At 59.2% G+C, this 20389-nt stretch overlaps 2 protein-coding genes and 1 long non-coding RNA gene across 3 annotated transcripts; 1 reads left to right on the top strand and 2 right to left on the bottom strand.

Annotated features, from left to right (window-relative positions):
• Positions 1-347: 347 nt before the first annotated feature.
• Positions 348-8648, bottom strand: LOC119090379 (DDB1- and CUL4-associated factor 17). The gene is made up of 9 exons (XM_037213176.1): positions 8583-8648; positions 8166-8256; positions 7309-7425; positions 6600-6812; positions 5560-5687; positions 5062-5165; positions 3177-3295; positions 1238-1349; positions 348-678 (listed from the first exon to the last, which is right to left on the bottom strand). The coding sequence occupies exons 2-9, from the start codon at positions 8247-8249 to the stop codon at positions 464-466; spliced, it is 1092 nt and encodes a 363-aa protein (XP_037069071.1). The 5' UTR covers positions 8250-8256; positions 8583-8648; the 3' UTR covers positions 348-463.
• A 91-nt stretch (positions 8649-8739) lies between these two features.
• Positions 8740-12134, bottom strand: LOC119090378 (uncharacterized). Its single transcript, XR_005093217.1, has 3 exons — positions 12053-12134; positions 11076-11198; positions 8740-8763 (listed from the first exon to the last, which is right to left on the bottom strand). It is a non-coding gene; the product is annotated as an uncharacterized LOC119090378 (long non-coding RNA).
• Positions 12135-13843: 1709 nt separating this feature from the next.
• Positions 13844-18374, top strand: LOC119089360 (cell surface hyaluronidase). Its single transcript, XM_037212031.1, has 2 exons — positions 13844-13977; positions 15303-18374. Exons 1-2 carry the CDS (start codon positions 13852-13854, stop codon positions 18372-18374), a joined length of 3198 nt encoding a protein of 1065 aa, XP_037067926.1. The 5' UTR covers positions 13844-13851.
• Positions 18375-20389: the final 2015 nt, after the last annotated feature.

Here is a 20389-nt window from a genome sequence, read left to right as displayed (position 1 = left end):
TCGCTCCAGTACCCCGAAGCCGCTAGCATATTGGAGCAGTGGCCACGCGGTCCGAAGCGGTCCAGGAGGCTCATATTTTGAAAGCGAATTACAACACAGCGGTTGTGATACATTCGGTTTTTTCGAACATTGGGCGTTATGATAAATTAGTGGTTCCGATATTATGGTCGCGATTACCACGGCGTTAGGTGTTGTGATGATCCCCGAGTAGAGCCTGCTGCCGTTGGAATGTTGATGCGGCGAGTCACCGACCCGCTCTCATTCAGATTGACCCGACGTCATAAAGTGCATCGAGTGACTGCATTGTGAAGATCGTCTCCCTCATGTCTGACACAACTATGACGGATTTTGATATGCATCATGGAATATATTCGCGCACTCAGAACCCACAAGGGCGCGACTCCCTCGGACCGTTCCCTGATCCACCACGAGCGCGCACTGCGGCTGGGCTGGTCCGGGACCGTCATCTGGAGCGGCGCCGGGCAGCCCGGGAGGCGGACGTCGCTGCTCGGCGCGAGCGGCCCGTCACCGCCGCCGCCGGGTTGTCTGCCTTCTGGCCACCTTCCGACTCGCAGCCGGCCACCAGCGTGTAGACGAGAACGGAGCACTTGGCGGCGGTGGATCTCAGCTTGACGAACAGCAGACAGCGGTCCATGACAACGGTCACCTGGGCCAGACCTGGTGTGGCGGAGACCGACACGTGAGGAAAAGCTGGGGGAGGGACTGTGGTGCCTACCACATGCTGCTGGCCTGGTCAGGGGCCGGAGACCGACACGTGAGGAAAAGCTGGGGGAGAGACTGTGGTGCCTACCACATGCTGCTGGCCTGGTCAGGGGCCGGAGACCGACACGTGAGGAAAAGCTGGGGGAGGGACTGTGGTGCCTACCACATGCTGCTGGCCTGGTCAGGGGCCGGAGACCGACACGTGAGGAAAAGCTGGGGGAGGGACTGTGGTGCCTACCACATGCTGCTGGCCTGGTCAGGGGCCGGAGACCGACACGTGGGGAGGAGCTGGGGGAGGGACTGTGGTGCCTACCACGTGCTGCTGGCCTGGCAAGGGGCCGGAGACCGACACGTGGGGAGGAGCTGGGGGAGGGACTGTGGTGCCTACCACATGCTGCTGGTCTGGCCAGGTACTGGTGGCTGAGACCAAAACCACGTTGGGAACACGGAGGTTCACGAAGCTTTGCGGGTGGGATCATGTCCTGCCTCCTCGCAGGCCAGAGACCGCCCTCACCTGCGCCCGCTAGCGGCATCCTGTGCTCCAGCGGGGTGTCAGAGATCAGGGTCCAGGTCAGCCGATCGAACAGCAGGAGGCGCTGCAGGACGGCGACCTCGCCCACCTCCTCCTGCCGGGTCACCAGGGGTCGAGTCAGCCGCCGCGAGGTCTGGGAGGTGACGGTGAGGGGGGCACCGGAGGTCGATTAAGATCAGGGAGGTCAGTGTCACCCTGCGGAAAGTTCACCAGAGGTCGCTCGAGGTCAGGGAGGCCACAGCCAGCCTGTGGGGAGGGCACTGGAGGTTAATCGAGGTCATGGAGGTCAGTCATCAGACGGGGGTCGCTTGAGGTGATGAGAGGCTGGGTCGCGCTAGGTCCGCAAAGGATAGGTAACCTGAGGGGTCAGAAGTAAGAGATTATAAGTGAGATAACTACCGGCGAAAACTGCCTAAACTGGTGGCATCATCACGTGTCAGAACCACCCGCCGCAGTGTCAAACGTGTGTGTGTGTGTGTCATCAGGACTTAACGACGCACTCAGCAGCTATGGCATCACCTGCCTCCCACAGACGGGAGAGGCCGGCACCAGATCACATCATGCAGAGACACCAGGGCCAAGTTCGTCTATAGTTATGGTTAAAAATAAACATGGCAAATGCTTCTCTGTATGAGCAGGCTTCCGTCCAAGCATTCAATGATAGGAGACGACCGCGGAAAATAGCTCAGCAGGGTTCATCGATGCTAGTTCAGCATGGTTGCTAAGCGACGAAGCATACTCGTGTTTTTCCGCTGCCTCGGCGTCGGGACCAGTGCCATCGATTCGTTGTTCGCCGCGAGCCAACATGTCCACCGGGGCTTCTCACATCTCGCCGCAGCGGCTATTTCTGGCGCACCTCAGACGTTCGACAATAAAAAATAAACGTGGGCTACACAAGCTAACGCTGACCTCACGCAAGCAGAGCTCTAAGACGAAAGCTTGCGGTGGGGTAGGCACACACTGTGCTAAATGCGTGCCCATATTTTATTCGAACAAGCCAAGCACCACTCATGGCACTGGCGTGCGTCTGAAGATGTGAGATCCACCGCTGCATCGAGCACGGATCTTAAGTGGGGAGGGACGAGGTGCCCTTTCTGGTTTGGCGGACAAGCAGTGATGAAGCGGTGCTTTCGCGGAGGTGAGATTTGATTTAACATTTTAGGCCACTCCTGATCCTTGCCAAGCAACGTTGAAACTCAGCCTGGAAGGATGCAAAAAATGCAAAATGACGCAAAACAATGTACTGTGTTGAGATAAGCCTAAAAATGGGGCATTTTATGCAGCCTGGATATTATTGGATATCGGCGAGACAACATCGTACCAAAACTACCGCATATCCCTGTAAACATTTTCCTACCGCAAAACACAACTCAAACTGACGCCAAGGTGCCGGATCGAATGCGGACCCAATAAGCCAACCGAAACAATATTGTCGGCCGCGGAAACATCGTGGTGCTGATCATGTAGCACTATCCAGATATTCACAGGACATAACTCTCCTCTTTGAGGACAATCTCGATCACATCCTGGAATGGAGGTACGTTTCAATTGCACGCTTTTGAATTCCTACCGTAAAAGAAATTGCCGGCCTGCCGCAGCTATTGGGTCTGTATTCCAACATGACGCATGACGCATAAAACGTTTCGTCAGCGACACATTTATGGGCTCATGTGATCACGACTCGTCAAAAAACGTCACTCGGCTCCAGGTTTCCCATCCAAGACCTTACCGACGCTGTTAACATACAAGCAACTGAGCCTAGCAGATACCAGAGACCCCCCCCCCCCCCAGGTCGCCTCCCCTGAGCGCGTCCCTGAGGGCGCCCGTCTGCCGGCCCGGCCAGCCCGTCCTCGAAGGCCGGCGGAGGGCGGAGGACGGCGCTGGGCTCAGTGGAAGCTCGCGGCGGACGACGCTCGCTCACCTCGACCAGCACCAGCGGCAGCAGGTCGAGCTCGTCCTCCAAGTCCCAGGCGAGCCACCAGTCTGACCCGGAGGTGCTGGAGACGCTGTCGGCGGTAGCGCGCACCCGCACGCTCCTGCCTGCAGGGCGCAGGGGTCACATGCCGTACTCCGCCGCCAGAGGCGCTGCCGTCGCAGGGTGAGCTCCTCTGGCAGGTACTGCTCAAGATTAAACTTGAAACACCGTTTTTAGTCCTCGCCCTGATTCGCCGTTTTTCATAACAAGAACTGCCGGGAAGTCCATACACCCCCCCCCCCCCCCCCCCCACACACACACACTCCTCCCCCTCCCAGGCGTTTCCAAAGTAATGCAGAAAGAGCTCACCGAAAAACACCAGAGGATTGATCTTGCCGAGGTCTCGCGGGTGGTACCAGCTTCAATATTATCAGATCAATGATTAACCCCATTATGCCAAAAAGGAAGGTTCCGTGAAAATGAACTTTTTGAGCTTTACAACACCAAACATACGAGACAAGAACTTAGATTAAGCTAACCTTAACTTTAACTTAAAACTCTTAACTTGACACAAATCTTAACACTTTACCAAATCAACGACACAAAGCTCACACAGGCGTGTTTCTTGGTCAAATCTGAGTGCAGCAATGCACATTTGTGTGTTTTGAGCATATGTTTAGGATATATGGGTTCATTAATGTAACAACATGGGCCACCGTGCGCGTTCCACGGCATCGTCGGTTTCCGCTCTCCGCCCGCGTCGGCCGTACCTCGCCGTGCAAAATTCCTCAAAAGCCGCCGCCGCTCCGACACCAGAAGAGCTAGGTACACGTTTTTGGGTGTCAAAACACGCGCAATGGATGCCCGATAGGATATCAAAAATTTGGGTGCTATTGCACAGCATGCCAGAGAGGTGTCGTCAAAAACCCTAGGGGGTTTGCATCGACCCCCCCCCCCTCCCCAATCAGGGCGAGGATTATATCGCACTATGCGAAGCCCAGGGCTGGGAACACCTCAATCTCGACTGATCTTGAGTTTAAGTTATTATTTGACAGTTGGAATTGGTGATAGAAAGAAACGAGTCCCAGGACCATATACATTACACGGGGCGATCCGAAAGCAGCACAGGCTACAGCTGCACTTTATAAAACTGGCAATAGCGGGAGTACTATGATCGCATGGTCCCCGTCCGCGGAGTTACGAGCACGGGTGTAGTTCCTATTTAGCTCAGGGATCCCCTTCCAAACTTGTGCTTCAAGCCACAACTTTGAGGCGAAAGTACGTCAACTCCGGGGATAAACTCCGGTGATAAACTGTTGGCGTATTTTGAGGTAGGTTTCGTCATTTTCCACTGTCTTTCCCCCTCCCCGACTCATTTTGCGCATTTACACCCCTGGTTGTGAGCCCCGCTTACATCACAGATCGCGTACCAAACCACAAGACGTGCCTCGACTGGCCCACGCCGATTAGGCGCCTGGAGCTCCCCTCCCCCGCCAATCAGCGCGTGGAGTGGCCCTCATGCAGCCGTGCACCGTAATGGCATTAGCAGTGCGGTGACCGGCGGCGAGACGACCGCTAAGACTGGCCCGCGCCGGCCCACGTCACCGCAGGAGAGCTCAGCTCATTACGTGACGTCACACCCGGCAGCGTCACCGGAAGGTTCAGAGTTCACTGCCGAACATCGGGCAGCACGACATTCGTGCAGAAGTATCCACGACATACACGTGAAGTCAGGTGTGCTGTTCACGTCCCAGGAACATCGCGATGCTGCTGGGTCATCGGATATTTCACGCATTGCTCCATGTAAAAACGGAAGATCACGTGCGCGATGCGATGTTCAAACGGAAGACGTCATGATTGACGCCATGGAGTTCGTCAGGTGACGTCATACCTGACCGTGTCTTAACAGGAACACTTGGTACCGGCGAGAAGTTACCGGAGAAACACAACGGATCGACGTGCATGACCACCTGACCTGACCTAAGGTCAAACACCCTGGAAACGGGAACACAGGTCAGGGTGTGCCCAAGTACAATCGACATGCGTTCCCCACGCATACGATGGTATACGGCATCATGTTCGCAGCGACGCCGCGCAACGTACATGAATTACGTATCTTCGCACATCTCAAAGTGCAGGACGGGTAGAGAGCTCTATGCTTGGATTGACACACCAGGCCTAATGAAATAAACCGAGACAGCAATATGGCCAGACCGAAAGTGCTACCTCAACCACTTAAACATTCCACTGTTTCCGGAGACAGAAAACGCCGCGTTCAAATGACTTTGTAGTTGATTGGCAAATGACGAAATGAATCGATTAGGGTGACTGCCTTAGATAGCTGTTTAAAACAGTTTTGAAGCAGCCGGACCTCGCTGCGCAGGCAGACCTGAGCTCAGAGGTTGAATGCTGCACGATGAGCGGGCCGTCGTCGATGAAGGTCGCCGCCTCGGGGCAGATGCTGGGCTGCAGACCCCCGCAGGTCAGCACCCTGACCCCGTCAGAGACGGCGTGGACCTGCCCAGGTCAGACGGCCACAGGGTTAGGTCAGGTCAGGCCCTGGCCCCACCACATGCTGTGAGGACCCGTCCAGCTCAAATAGGCAGGAAATCAGGTCACGTCCGACCCTGACCCCGCCGGAGCTGGTATAGATCTGCCCGGGTCAGGGACGACTCGGTCAGAGGTCATGCCAGCACTCCGACCCTATCAGGGACGGTATAAACCCGCCCAGGGGTCAGAGTTTTTTAGCTTGCCGAAGAGGATGTGGACTCGCCCACGAGAGGATCAGAGGTCATGACACATCGACCCCTCCAGGGACGGTGTTGACCTGCCCAGGAGACGGTCGGGGGTCATGCTAGCATCTCCGCTCCGTCAGATACTAGTGGACCCAGTCCGAAGTCCGAAGTCCGAAGCGAGAAGACAGAGTTGTCTTCTCACGTAGTCAGCAAAGCGGGCCAGGTTCTAAGTCATCTGGGTCAGCAATGCTCCAGCTGGTTGATTGTTGCGGCTGCCCGGCACCACTGCATCAGCTAGCGCCAGCTTCAAGCGGCGGTCTTAGTCTTCTGAGTGTCCTTCATCTGGCCAGCTTCAAGCGGCGGTCTTAGTCTACTGAGTGTCCTTCATCTGGCCAGCTTCAAGCGACGGTCTCAGTTTACTGAGTGTCCTTCATCTGGCCAGCCTCAAGCGGCGGTCTTAGTCTACTGAGTGTCCTTCATGTGGCCAGACTCAAGAGGCGGTCTCAGTCTACTGAGTGTCCTTCATCTAGCCAGCTTCAAAGCGCGACAGACGACAGACACACTAGGCGTACACCGCCACCGCCGAGCGTAAGAGTCGTCAAAAGCACGCCACGCCCATGTCCATGTACTCATGCCACCCCCCTATCAGACCCTGCACGTGCCGCGCCTTCCGGCGCAGGCTGACGTCACCTACCTCAAAGCCGTCACACTGCTTGCGGCGAGTAACCACGTGGTAAGGCGTGGCGCCTATCTCCAGATAGCCTTGGTGAGCGGGGAACGTGGCTATGGGCGGAGCCGTGGGCAGGAGCTGGCCGTTGATTGGCAGGCCGTTCGGAGGCTGACCGATCACGTACCGCTGGCCGTGGACGGTCACCTCGTCTCCCAATCCGGCCTGGAAGCTCCTCTCCTACGAAGGGTGGGTGGGGGGGGGGGGGGCAGAATCTTTGTCAAAACTAACAACGGTAGGGAACCGCTGGCAGGCAAAACAGCGTGAAAACGGGCGGAAAACCGGCCACTGCGCCTATTGTGTTCTCGCACCGTCAAAGCCACCACCAACTGCGCGAGAGTCACGCAGTTCGACATATGTATACGTCACGCAGGGCCCTGTCCGGCGGAGGTTGGATGAGGTTCGGGAGGGAGGAAGTACCCCAGTTACAGGCGCGGCGTCGGTGGCGGCGCGGCGATGTCACGGCACGGCGGCACGTCAGCGGGACGACCGGTCCGGGGAGCGAGCCCGGCCAGCAGCGCGTGAGCGCCGCTCCAGGTGGCGCTGACGGCGTCGGCGGCGGCGCGGCGATGTCACGGCACGGCGGCACGTCAGCGGGACGACCGGTCCGGGGAGCGAGCCCGGCCAGCAGCGCGTGAGCGCCGCTCCAGGTGGCGCTGGCGGCGCCGGCGCCCACCTGCAGTATCCGATCCAGGCTGAAGAGGGAGACGAGGCCCCGGGAGCGGGAGCTGAGCATCACCACCCCGTCGCCTACCGTCACCGAGTCGTCGCGCGGGAAGTGGCGACGCAACACCTGGAGACAGCCGATCGCTCCGGTCAAATCACAGGCCCGGCGCCAGGGAATCACGCATTGGTGCGTTTCGTTCGGTGATTACAGGTTTGGAAGCAATAGCACCATCTAAAAAATAAAATAAAGAAAAAATGAGCTATGGAAAGGCACAATAATATTGCGCAACGACCGGTAGCGTTATCCCCATCACCACCACTCCCACCATCTTTGTGTCCATCATACCGTGTTTGATGCTGATAGCCACTCGGCTAGAATATCATGGAACGTTCAAAGATATTAAGTTGACAAATATTGCGGGGTTGCTGACAGGCCTTGATCACTGACAATCATGAAAAAGCGAAGTTAGACACGTTTCATATTCTTGAATATCGCAAAATCATGACTGTCGATGCTTAGCAAAAACCCTGTCCCCGTCAATAAATACGAAACATCGAGAAATTTAACATCTTTGAGCTCCTTTGGAAGTTCCAAAAAACGCCTTGTCATGGCTGATGCGAGAAAAAAACAACCATAGTAATATCCTTAGCCACAAACTCATGCATGCCGTCGAATTTCATATCATGCCGTCGCTTAACATGCCGGAAACGTCCATGTTGCGTCTGCATGGCGTAAGACATCGCACAAACACGAGCAGCACAAATCACCAGGACACGCGACACCGCACTGATCCGTGGAGTGTGCGGAACAAGGCTACCTAAGGTCCCTCGTCGGAGGGGCAGCAGCGCGGGCAGCGGGACACCCACCTGAAAGTGCAGCAGGAACTCCAGCGGGTGCAGCGTGAACACGATGACGGACGCCAGCGCCTCCTCCGTCTGCACTGATGTCATCACCAGCCTGAGGCAGCAGTCACAACCCCCGTCGGAATCGGAGAAACACGGCAGCGAACGCGCCACCGGCCCCGGTAGACTGGGACCTCACGACGCCCGTTAACAGAGGGCCACACGCCAGCACGCCAGCGAATGGTACCTCCGGTTTGCAGAACACGAGAACACCTCATCTATTCACAGACGCTGCTAAACTCATATGCACGAACAGTCCTCACCAAAATGACTGCACTGCCTTCTGCGATATTGGGAGGACCTGTCTGGCTAGCCTGTTGTCCCGCTGAGCTCAGCGCCGCACCCCACTCTGCCGCGGCCACCCAATCGGTCGCCACTGACTCGTTGCGCTCCAAGTCGTGGTGGATGTACTTGACGGCCGGCTGGCGGCGCAGGTGCACCGAGCCCGGCGGGCGGGGCCAGCACCCTGAGTCGCCGCACGAGCTGGCGCCGGCCGATGTCTACCACCTCCAGGTCCGTGGACGTGTTGCCAGTGGAGGGGAGAACGCCAACGGCCGGCATGCTGAGGGCAAGACGGCCGCGCCCGGAGGTCACAAGGTCGGAGGGTCACAGACCTGTCAGACGGTCACAGGATTAGGTCGGCTCAGGTCAGACAAGCTCAGGTCAGACAGGCTCAGGTCATAGGCTCAGGTCAGACAGGCTCAGGCCACACAGGCTCAGGTCAGACGAGCTCAGGTCACACAGACTCGGGTCACACAGGCTCGGGTCACACAGGCTCAGGTCACACAGGCTCAGGTCACACAGGCTTAGGTCACAGGCTCAGGCCAACAGGCTCAGGTCACACAGGCTCGGGTCACACAGGCTCAGGTCACACAGGCTCAGGTCACACAGGCTCAGGTCACACAGACTCGGGTCACAAGGCTCAGGTCACACAGGCTCAGGTCACCAGGCTCAGGTCACACAGGCTCAGGTCACCAGGCTCAGGTCACACAGGCTCAGGTCACACAGGCTCAGGTCACACAGGCTCAGGTCACACAGGCTCAGGTCACACAGGCTCAGGTCACACAGGCTCAGGTCACACAGGCTCAGGTCACACAGGCTCGGGTCACACAGGCTCAGGTCACCAGGCTCGGTCACACAGGCTCAGGTCACACAGGCTCAGGTCACACAGGCTCAGGTCACACAGGCTAGGTCACACAGGCTCAGGTCACACAGGCTCAGGTCACACAGGCTCAGGTCACACAGGCTCAGGTCACACAGGCTCAGGTCACACAGGCTCAGGTCACACAGGCTCAGGTCACACAGGCTCAGGTCACACAGGCTCAGGTCACACAGGCTCAGGTCACACAGGCTCAGGTCACACAGGCTCAGGTCACACAGGCTCGGGTCACACAGCTGGGTCACACAGGCTCGGGTCACACAGGCTCAGGTCACACAGGCTCAGGTCACACAGGCTTAGGTCACACACTCGGTCACAGGCTCAGGTCACACAGGCTCAGGTCACACAGGCTCAGGTCACACAGGCTCGGGTCACACAGGCTCAGGTCACACAGGCTCAGGTCACACAGGCTCAGTCACACAGGCTCAGGTCACACAGGCTCAGGTCACACAGGCTCAGGTCACACAGGCTCAGGTCACACAGGCTCGGGTCACACAGGCTCAGGTCACACAGGCTCAGGTCACACAGGCTCAGGTCACACAGGCTAGGTCACACAGGCTCAGGTCACACAGGCTCAGGTCACACAGGCTCAGGTCACACAGGCTCAGGTCACACAGGCTCAGGTCACACAGGCTCGGGTCACACAGGCTCAGGTCACACAGGCTCAGGTCACACAGGCTCAGGTCACACAGGCTCAGGTCACACACTCGGGTCACACAGGCTCATGTCACACAGGCTCGGGTCACACAGGCTCAGGTCACACAGGCTCAGGCCACACAGGCTCAGGTCACACAGGCTCATGTCACACAGGCTCAGGTCAGACAGGCTCAGGTCAGACGTGAGACCGTGGGACAGCCTTGGCGTTGCGAGCCTACCGCGCAATGCGAGGTGTACAAGGCTGACAGCCCTGTGTACACCCTTATTCTCTCGCTTGACAGGAGGCATGCACATGATTTGTGTGCCTTTGACGCATGGCAGTCCATTCATCCCATCTGGGCGGTATCCCTGCACAAGGTCGGACACACTGGCAAAGGTGCGGATGGGGCCTCTCTACCCTCTCAGGGTTGGGCACACGGACCTAGGTACGGGTGGGGCCTCTCCAGCAGCGCACGATTGAGCAAACTGACTGAGGTACGGGCGGGGCCTCTCCACCAGCGCAGGTTTGGGCACACCGACCGAAGTACGGGCGGGGCCTCTCCACCAGCGCACGATTGCGCACACTAACTGAGGTACGGGCAGGGTTTCTCCACCAGCGCAGATTTGGGCACACCGACCGAAGTACGGGCGGGGCCTCTCCACCAGCGCACGATTGGGCACACTGACTGAGGTACGGGTGGGGCCTCTCCACCAGCGCAGATTTGGGCACACCGACCGAAGTACGGGCGGGGCCTCTCCACCAGCGCACGATTGGGCACACTGACTGAGGTACAGGCGGGGCTTCTCCACCAGCGCAGATTTGGGCACACCGACCGAAGTACGGGTGGGGCCTCTCCAGCAGCGCACGATTGGGCACACTGGCTGAGGCACGGGTGGGGCCTCTCCACCAGCGCAGGGTTGGGCACACTGACCGAGGTACGGGTGGGGCCTCTCCACCAGCGTAGGGTTGGGCACACTGACCGAGGTACGGGTGGGGTCTCTCCACCAGCGCAGGGTTGGGCACACTGACTGAGGTACGGGTGGGGTCTCTCCACCAGCGCAGGGTTGGGCACACTGACCGAGGTAAGGGTGGGGCCTCTCCACCAGCGTGGTGCACCTGTCGTCTTTCCGCTCGATGTCGCTGAAGAACGGCTGGAAGCTGCCCGGTCGGTCCAGAGGCCCGAAGGCCGGGGCGGCCAGCACTGAAACGCAGCCGGTTGGGGATCAGTGCGTGACGGAAACACATCACGCAGGATGGCATATATATAGTATATCAGTGAGACCCTGAAACAAAACCAGGGAGCTTCCAACTGGACGCTGTACACAAGTGCTGGTAACGCCCGTTAGATGCTGCAATAAGGCAGAGGGGTTGCCCGTGGCATACCGACACAGAATAAGGCGCTGCTTCATTAGAGCGACAGAGCGCCAGGGCGGTACACACCCCGGGATATCGGCTCACCGCTGCTTCATCAGAGCGACAGAGCGCCAGGGTAGTACACACCCCGGGACATCGGCTAACCGCTGCTTCATCAGAGCGACAGAGCGCCAGGGTAGTACACACCCCGGGACATCGGCTAACCGCTGCTTCATCAGAGCGACAGAGCGCCAGGGTAGTACACACCCCGGGACATCGGCTAACCGCTGCTTCATCAGAGCGACAGAGCGCCAGGGCGGTACACACCCCGGGACATCGGCTCACCGCTGCTTCATCAGAGCGACAGAGCGCCAGGGCGGTACACACCCCGGGACATCGGCTCACCGCTGCTTCATCAGAGCGACAGAGCGCCAGGGCGCTACACACCCCGGGACATCGGCTCACCGCTGCTTCATCAGAGCGACAGAGCCAGGGCGGTACACACCCCGGGACATCGGCTCACCGCTGCTTCATCAGAGCGACAGAACGCCAGGGCGGTACACACCCCGGGACATCGGCTCACCGCTGCTTCATCAGAGCGACAGAACGCCAGGGCGGTACACACCCGGGACATCGGCTCACCGCTGCTTCATCAGAGCGACAGAGCGCCAGGGCGGTACACACCCAGGGACATCGGCTCACCGCTGCGCTGCGCCGGCGCGTGCAGGAAGAGCTGCTCTACGGCGTACTCGGCGTCAGCGGCGTCGGCGCGGGCCAGGCGGCGCTGGAGCCGGCGCCGGCCACCGGCGCAGCACACGGCGCGCAGGGCCAGGCAGACGGCCCGGTACGGGTCGCGACCCAGGCCCGTCTCGCGCCGCAGCAGGCTCAGCGGTGCTGGCGGCGGCCGACCCCAGCTCACGCCGCCCGTGACGAAGCGGGACCGAGGCATGGAGCGGCGCCGGTGCCGCTGAAACAAGAGGGAGTTCCGGGTGAGGGGCGGGGACTGATGACTTGTGGCTTGTCATTCGTGTTGGAAGTGGCGCTTGGGGGTGAAGGGTGAAAGTATCAGCCACAGTCCATATGGGAAGTAGAAAACGCGAACTGTTGAATTGCAATGCGTCACTACCCACAAATGAAGGATAAAGAACAGGTATCAGACAGGTGTTTATTGAACACGACGTAGTGCTGCGGGAAACGAACATCGTTGGGAATTCGGTTGGTTAGATAGTTATGGCTGGGAGAATATGTATTATGACAGTGAGCTGATATAATTTGACATGTACGACGATCTTCCCTATTCCGGCACACTGTATTTTCTGCCCAGCCTGAGGCAGCGTGACGTGCCGTGCCATCATCTGACTCCACCCGTTAGTGAAGTGGTGCCCTGGTGACGATCAAATGAACTCCCTAACAAGGGTGAACGCACAAAGTTCAGACATTGAGCACCGTTTCTCAGCTTTTCCACCAGACTGCCAAACTGTTAATTCAGCGGATAGGCAATGCTCTGGTCGAGATGATGTAAATTGCTAAAGAATAGTAATGCCGGCGTTGGTCGAGATCGCAGAACAGCAAAAGCGCTCGCACCACATAACCATTCCAACTTCAACTGGCCGACCAATACGGCTTCATGTTCCATGTCCTTGCGCATTGCTCGACGCGGTTTCAATGTAGCCGGCACGTGCGCGAGCCCTTCACACGAACCCGCGGACGGCCAGGCGGAGAGCAGTTGGAACAGGTCGAGCATATGCTTCACGTTTGCTGCCCTGCCTAACGCGGCACTGGAGAGGATAAGACAACTTCTGCTTAATTTAGGTTTGAATGGTCTCATAGGACGATTAACATATTCGGAGCGAGCACCGAGCAGTGCTCAGTACGGAATTCAAACTAACTGGAGTTCATCTCTCTGATCCGGAGCAGCCATCGTACCCGCATCCCCAAAACATGTGTTTGTTTTTAAGGCACTGAGTCCGCCAACGCAGCTTAAATGCACTGTTGTAGCTTGCCCTGGTACCGGCCCCCTTTTCATTGCCGATGAATGGCAAGACACTGTTGCAATACGCTGCGCCAATCAGGCGAACGGAAGTGCCGGTTACAGCGCTCTCCGTACGGGCGCCGGTTGTTAACTCTTGGCCTATCTTCACAGCAGCAACGCTACATTTGTTGCGGGCTGAAATATACCACGAGCGTCATTCATTAGCGTGTAGAAAACACCGCTTCAGGCCACGACGGCTCAGGGCTCGGCCACCTGTAGCGTGCAGCGCAGGCGACGCTGTCAGCCGCACAATGAGCCTTACCACGCGTCACAATGGCAGGTGCGTGTCCTGCGATCAACCGTCGGCAGACGTCGCGGGGCCAATCGCACCGACACGGGAGATCATGACGAGGCTGGCGCACAGGTGTCGCCGCCAGCCGCGGAGGAACGCTCCCGGTGGCGGTACAACGCCGTATAAAGGGCGGCGCCCCCGTAGCCGGTGGACAAACACCTGCCGCCGGACGAGACCATGGTACCTCGACTTCTGCTCGGTTTGGGCCTGATGGCCCTGGCCCGACTCGCCGTGGGAGTCTGCCCGCACGACGACGCCGCACTCAAGAGCTGGAGCGACGCTGCCACCTGGGCCTCTGGCGCGGTAAGCCGTGGCGAAGGCCGGCCGCCAACTCGGCCCGGCTCTGCGCTGGAACCTCGGCCGCGGGCGGTCACAGTGTGCGTACACAGCGTCCGGCTGTTTGGCTGCGGCGCCCCTTGCCACCTCGCCTGGGACGGCGTGTCCTCGGGTGCTCATCACGCGGCGCCACTGTCGCTGCGGCGCCCCTTGCGACCTCGCCTGGGACGGCGTGTCCTCGGGTGCTCATCACGCGGCGCCACTGTCGCTGCGGCGCCGCCGCCGTCGCGGCAGGGCGGCCGCTGCTCACTGGGTGCGATGGGCACCGCCTCCCACACCAGCAGTTCCCCTCCGCTCATATCAGCCTCCGCTCTCCGCCTCCCGCCCGGACGTCTCCGCACAGCATTGTTCGTCAGTTGCGAATGCGTGAACGGGCGTCTTTCAGAAACGAAAGAATGCGTGCTCGGCAGGAGACGAGAGACCTCCAAGTGCCAAACGGAGTAAGGTCCCAGTGCTTTAAGTCACGATTTACTGAACCTTTCGTCAAGAACGGGGAACGGGCTGACGCGTTGCAAAGGCAAAACCTGCTTTGCGTCTGCTAACAGTACGGGTTTATGAAATCGCAAGGTTTTACAGAACGCCTGAGACGAGATGCTCCTATGAAGGCTGGGAGATGTTTGGAGCTATTGTCCCTACTTACAGCTTTAAACGGCTTCATATGGTGCTAAACTATTGCCTTCGACCTTGACAAGGTGATGTTTCACTGCAGTTGCCGACTTTGCTCTTCAAAAATAAGTCTTGCTTGACCTGTGACCTCACTGTCACCGTGTCACTGGCTTCGGCTTCGGCTTCGGCTTTGACTTCGACTTCACGTCACTGTTTTGGGTTCGGATTCGGCTTCAGAGCCAAAAGCAGGACTTCGCTCCCATTCTGAACTGCACACTACCCAAAACCATGACACCCTTTGATGCATGTTTGTTGTGTTGTTTGTGGTGGTTTTGATGATTTTATCAGCCAAAAGGTTTGCGAAGCAAAACTGAACGCCCCCGGCTGGGCCGTGCCACTCAGATGAGGTGGGATGTACTTGGTCCAGATTTGCCTATGCCCGTCGCGCCCGACAAGTCGCTCTGGTTGAGTCGCCGGCCACCCCGCCAGTGATGCAGCCCCACTCCGCCCATGGCCCGTGGCTGTTGCGCAGTCAGACTTCCGCACGGGTGTCAGCTGACCTCTGTCCCCGTCCACCACGCTCGGCGTGTCCGTGGCGACCACACGCCCGGTGCGCGACCCGCTGCTCCCTCCCTCCACCCCTCCGGCCCGGGCAGGCGAATGACGGATCAGAGCCCCTGCCGCAGGTGCCAGTCGAGGGCGAGGCGGTGGTTGTGACGGAGCCCATCCTGCTGGACACGGCGACACCCTTCCTGGTCTCCGTGGAGGTGGCCGCCGGCGGTCGGCTCGTCTTCGACCCGGACGTGGCGCTCGCCAAGCTGGCCGCCGAGTTCGTGCTGGTGAACGGCGAGCTGTGGGTGGGCGCCGAGGACTGTCCCTTCACCGGGCAGGCCGAGCTGGAGCTGCTCGGCCTCAAGAACGAAACGGTCGGCGTCGAGGTCGGTGGCGCGCTGCAGCTCAAGGCCCTGGTCGTTGACCAGGGCCGGCTGGAGGTGCACGGCGCACCGCGGCGCGCCTGGGCGCGCCTGCAGACCACGCTGCCTAAGACGACGCGGGAGCTGGTGGTGGGTTCGCCCATCTTCGACTTCGCCGAGTCGGAGGACGCGCAGTCCTGGTACCGCGGCTTCATCGCGTACGAGTTCTCGGCCGACGGTCAGCCGCTGGGCTTTCTGGGCCGGCTGCGGCGCTCGTGCGAGTTCGCGGAGCTCGTGACGCGCCAGGACAGCGTGGTGCTGCTGGTGATGCAGCGCAAGGTGGAGCTGGACGGCGGCCAGGAGCCGGAGCGCGTGGCGCTGGCGCTCGAGCAGGCGTGCTACGGCGGCGAGCGTCGCAGTCACCTGCGTGACCTCGCGCCGGGCCAGACGGTGGCCTGGGCGGCCGTCTGCCACGTCGGCCATCCGGAGAACAGCGTCGAGGAGCTCGGCCACCCCGAGGGCGACAACTCGATGACGTCGCGGCTGGTGCAGCGCGTCGGCGACGCTGACTTCCTGGTGCAGTCGGTGACGAGGCTGGAAGGCGACTGGCCGTTCGAAGTCAGCATGCTGTCGTACGCGGCCGGCACGGTGCCCGCCTCCACAATGACGTTGTCCGTCGACTCGGACGTCAGCGACTGGCGCGCCGGCGACACCATCGCCGTCACGTCCACCGACTACGACTGGCGGCAGGCGGAGGAGCTGACGCTGCTGGAGTGCGCTGAGTGCTCCAGCACCGAGATCAAGGTCGGCCGGCCGATCCTGTTCACGCACTGGGGCGAGACCACCGACGGGGTCAACATGGGCGCCGAGGTGGGCCTGCTTAACCGCAACGTCCGCATCCACGGCCGCATGGAAGACGCCTGCTACGGCGACAACCACTGCGGCCGCTTCAGCTTCGACACGTTCGGCGGCCAGATCAAGGTGCTGGCCGGCTTCCAGACGGTGCGCATCGCCAACGCCGAGATCTTCCACATGGGTCAGAACTCGGTGCTGGGTGCGTACCCCGTCCACTTCCACATGTGCGGCGACGTGGACTCACGCGAGCACCCGCCATACGTGCGCTCCAACGCCATCCACCACACGTTCTCGCGCTGCGTCACCGTACACGGCACTAACGGCCTGCTGGTGGAGGACAACATGGCGTTCGACCACTACGGCCACTGTTATTTCCTGGAGGACGGCGGCGAGAAGCGAACGACCTTCCGGCGCAACCTGGGCTTCAGCACGCGACGCACGAGCCTGACGCCCACGGACGGGCGCGCCTCCACCTTCTGGATCACCAATCCGGACACGGCGATGGAAGGCAATGTGGCTGGCGGCTCGGAGGGCTTCGGCATCTGGTACACATTCCCGCGTGAGCCAATCGGTCCGTCAGCTGAGCTGGGGCTCATGGCGGAGAACGAGGCGTACCGCACCCCGCTCGGCGCGTTCGTCGATAACGTGGCGCACTCCAACAACGAGTATGGCCTGCTTTTCGACGGCGTACTGAAACCGAACGGCCATGTCCACAGCGGCTTCAACTACAATCCACTGGAGGACCCGCAGGACCCGGACAGCGCGGCGGTCGTGGTCGAATTCAACGGCTTCACCGCCTTCAAGAACTACAAGTCGGTGAAGGTACGTGGCCCGCAAGTGTTGGCACGCAACTTCAAGATCGCGGAGAGCGTGGAGGGGGTCAGGTTCCTCTACTCGTACCCGGGCGTGAAACGACTGGTCGACTCACTCATCGTCGGCGAGACTGCCAACAAGGGCAAGCCGGAGGGCTGGATCCGGCTGCAGAACGACACTGTCATCTGGTGGGACCGCCAGATCCGCATGAACGGTGCTGACAACGCGCTGCCCATTATCGGCGTCATCTTCTACGACGGCATCGTCTCGCTGGAGGGCGTCACGTTCGACAAATTCGCCAGCAACGTGGTGCGGCCGGCCGGCGGCATCGGCATGCGCCGGCGTAACAGGGACTACACTTCGCCGGTCAACAGCGCCAGCGGCGCCATCTTCCGCTACAGCGACCCGGCCGAGGGCAACCGCGTGTTCGACGCCAGCGAGGGCCGCGGCTTCGAGGACAGAGCCGGCAACATCCAGAGCGTGATCTGGGACAAGGACGGCTCGCTCACAACACACGCCGGCGCCACACTCGTCAAGCCGTATGCGGTGCACCTCAACGCGCGCTGCGCGGCCGTGCCGCAGTGGAACCTGCACATGTGCCCAGCGCGCTTCACCAAGCTGCAGTTCCTCTGGTGGGACGGCGCCGCCAACCCGGTGCACACGTTCATCACGCGCAACGACGGCACCGCCACGTTTGGCCGCGACAACTACCAGATCAGCTACGCGCTCAATACGCAGGAGTCCTACATCCTGCACTTCAACCAGACGGTGCCGCGCCGCTTCAAGATCCGCCTGGCCGGCGTCGAGGCCGACGTCAGCCAGACGGTCGGCATCTGCGTCGGGCGTGACGTCACGCCGACGCTGGAGATGAGCGCCGTGCCCGTGCCGGACTTCGGCTCGCTGGAAAGCGGCGGCGCCGACGTGCGCTACTTCCACGACCCGGCCGTGGGCGTGCTGTTCTTCCGCTTCAGCTCGCCGTACGCACGCACGCCCGACACGGTGGACGAGTGTCCGGGCATGGAGGGCGAGCCGGCCGGCTGCCCCACCATCGAGATCGTCCTGCCCGACATGAACACGGATGGAGACTGCTCCGAGCGCGCCTATCCCACCTACCGGACTGAGCCACTCGACGCCACCGGCGCCCTCACCCCCCCCGACTTCCCCGCCGAAGGATAACGTCGACTTTAACACGGATCACTCGACGCCACCGGCGCCCTCACCACCCCCGACTTCCCCGCCGAAGGATAACGTCGACTTCAACACGGATCACTTGACGCCAACGGCGCCCTCACCACCCTCCGACTTCCCCGCCGAAGGATCACGTCGACTTCAACACAGATCACGATAACGGATTCACTACGGTTTAATATGTCACCGAGCTCACGGTGCCCCGAAACCCCGCACTTCACTGCGGGCTTAAATCCAGATTCAAGCATGGGCTCATACTCCGGACTTCATCTTAAGGCGACGCCCGACTCCGACCCGCCCGATGTTCGTGTTTGGCTGAAACCCTGTACTTTAAGGCGACGCCCGACTCCGACCAGCCCGATCTTCGTGTTTGGCTGAAACCCTGTACTTTAAGGTGACGCCCGACTTCGACCAGCCCGATGTTCGTGTTTGGCTGAAACCCTGTACTTTAAGATGACGCCCGACTCCGACCCGCCCGATGTTCGTGTTTGGCTGAAACCCTGCACTTCACCCGACCCGGCAACAGTAGATCTCATGGAAGCCTGAAATTCTGGACTCCACCACAGCTTTGGTGTTTTTCTCCTTTTTTTGCACCTCCTGGTATTCGCGACGCATCGGCTTTGAGAACCCCGACGGCGCTTAAGTGACCCCGGCCCTGGTTAAGCACGGGATGACGAAAACGTGGCATTACTGTCTCGCGCCCTGGTACCGAGCCCTTTGGCTGAACGGTCTATTACGAATACCATGACACTGGAAGCTTTCAGTTGCCTACCCAGCTAGCTGCTGCCTCATAAAGACTGTCGAGCTGATTCAACAGGCCATCCATAATCAACCGAAAGACGCGCCTGCTGTAACACGCCACTCGCCTGGATGGCTTTGTGATTGAAGCTGGGGTGGCCTGCATGGCACCTGAGCAGGTGCCTGCCAGGCGGCACAGCATGCGTCCGAAGGCAGGCGGCCGTCGGCGGTCAGGTTGTGTGTATCGGAGCATACCGACCCTGGAGCGACTCGCACCCCTGTTAACGGAGCATACTGTGCCACCAGCGACGACTACAGCTCACTCTAAATGCACATGCGCGCGATACCTATCCGATGTGAAGCTTGCCACAGCCTGTTAGGCTACCTACCGGGCTGAGACATAGGGATTTTTAAAGCAGGAAAGCATGGGTGAAGTTACAAATTTCAGAACGAATTAAAGAATAAAGAATTTCTGCGGTGGCAAAGGAATAATATCACGCATCTGAAAAATGTCCAAATAGTGCTTAACCTGGCAGCAGCAAGCCCGTTTTGTATAACTCCTCACGGGAGATAGGAGTGGCACTAGTCTACGTTGGGTTGACTCGCTTTTCTTACGCTCTTCTAATCTCATTTAGATGTGAAACGCGGATTTGTTCCTCAACCGAAACAGAACTTCTGAATAAACGCATACATGAATGGGTTTTAAGGATAACTCACGATGACGCAGGAAAGTACAACGAGCCTGGCATCCAATGATTGTTATCTTTGTTAAGATGCTGACGTGTGTCGATATCTTTGTTGTTTTGCTGACATCTGAGCCGAATTTTTGCTCATGTCACTATATCTGTTGTTTCTCTGCTTCAAACTCAGACATGATCATACTGTCGTGTGGTATCGAAATGGTTCCTTCCGGTTGATTACAATGCACGAATAAGAGCCTGATCTAACTCGCTGAAGAAACATTACACGTGCAAGCAGAGCCCATGTGCTGACTCAGCAGCGTGAACGCGTCAGGTGAAAGATCTAGTCGTCTTTCCACGGCATTCACAGGCCATCTTTGAAACGCATTCACTACAAAATTCGCATACTGCATTGGCTGGAAGATGCATGGATTTGCATCAGTGAGAGAACCAACATGTTTTTGTTTCTGGGGCGGAGCACCGCGAGTGAACGAAGGGACACACTTCCCTCAGGCCGTTCTCCAAATCGGCAAATCCTTCACGGACAAGAACGGATTTAGAAGACAAGAATATACTTGCAATAAT

Source organism: Pollicipes pollicipes, unplaced genomic scaffold (assembly GCF_011947565.3).
Source record: "Pollicipes pollicipes isolate AB1234 unplaced genomic scaffold, Ppol_2.1 Scaffold_3087;HRSCAF=3621_pilon_pilon_pilon, whole genome shotgun sequence".
NCBI lineage: Eukaryota > Metazoa > Arthropoda > Thecostraca > Pollicipedomorpha > Pollicipedidae > Pollicipes > Pollicipes pollicipes.
This window is presented reverse-complemented; position numbering and strand designations above follow the sequence as displayed.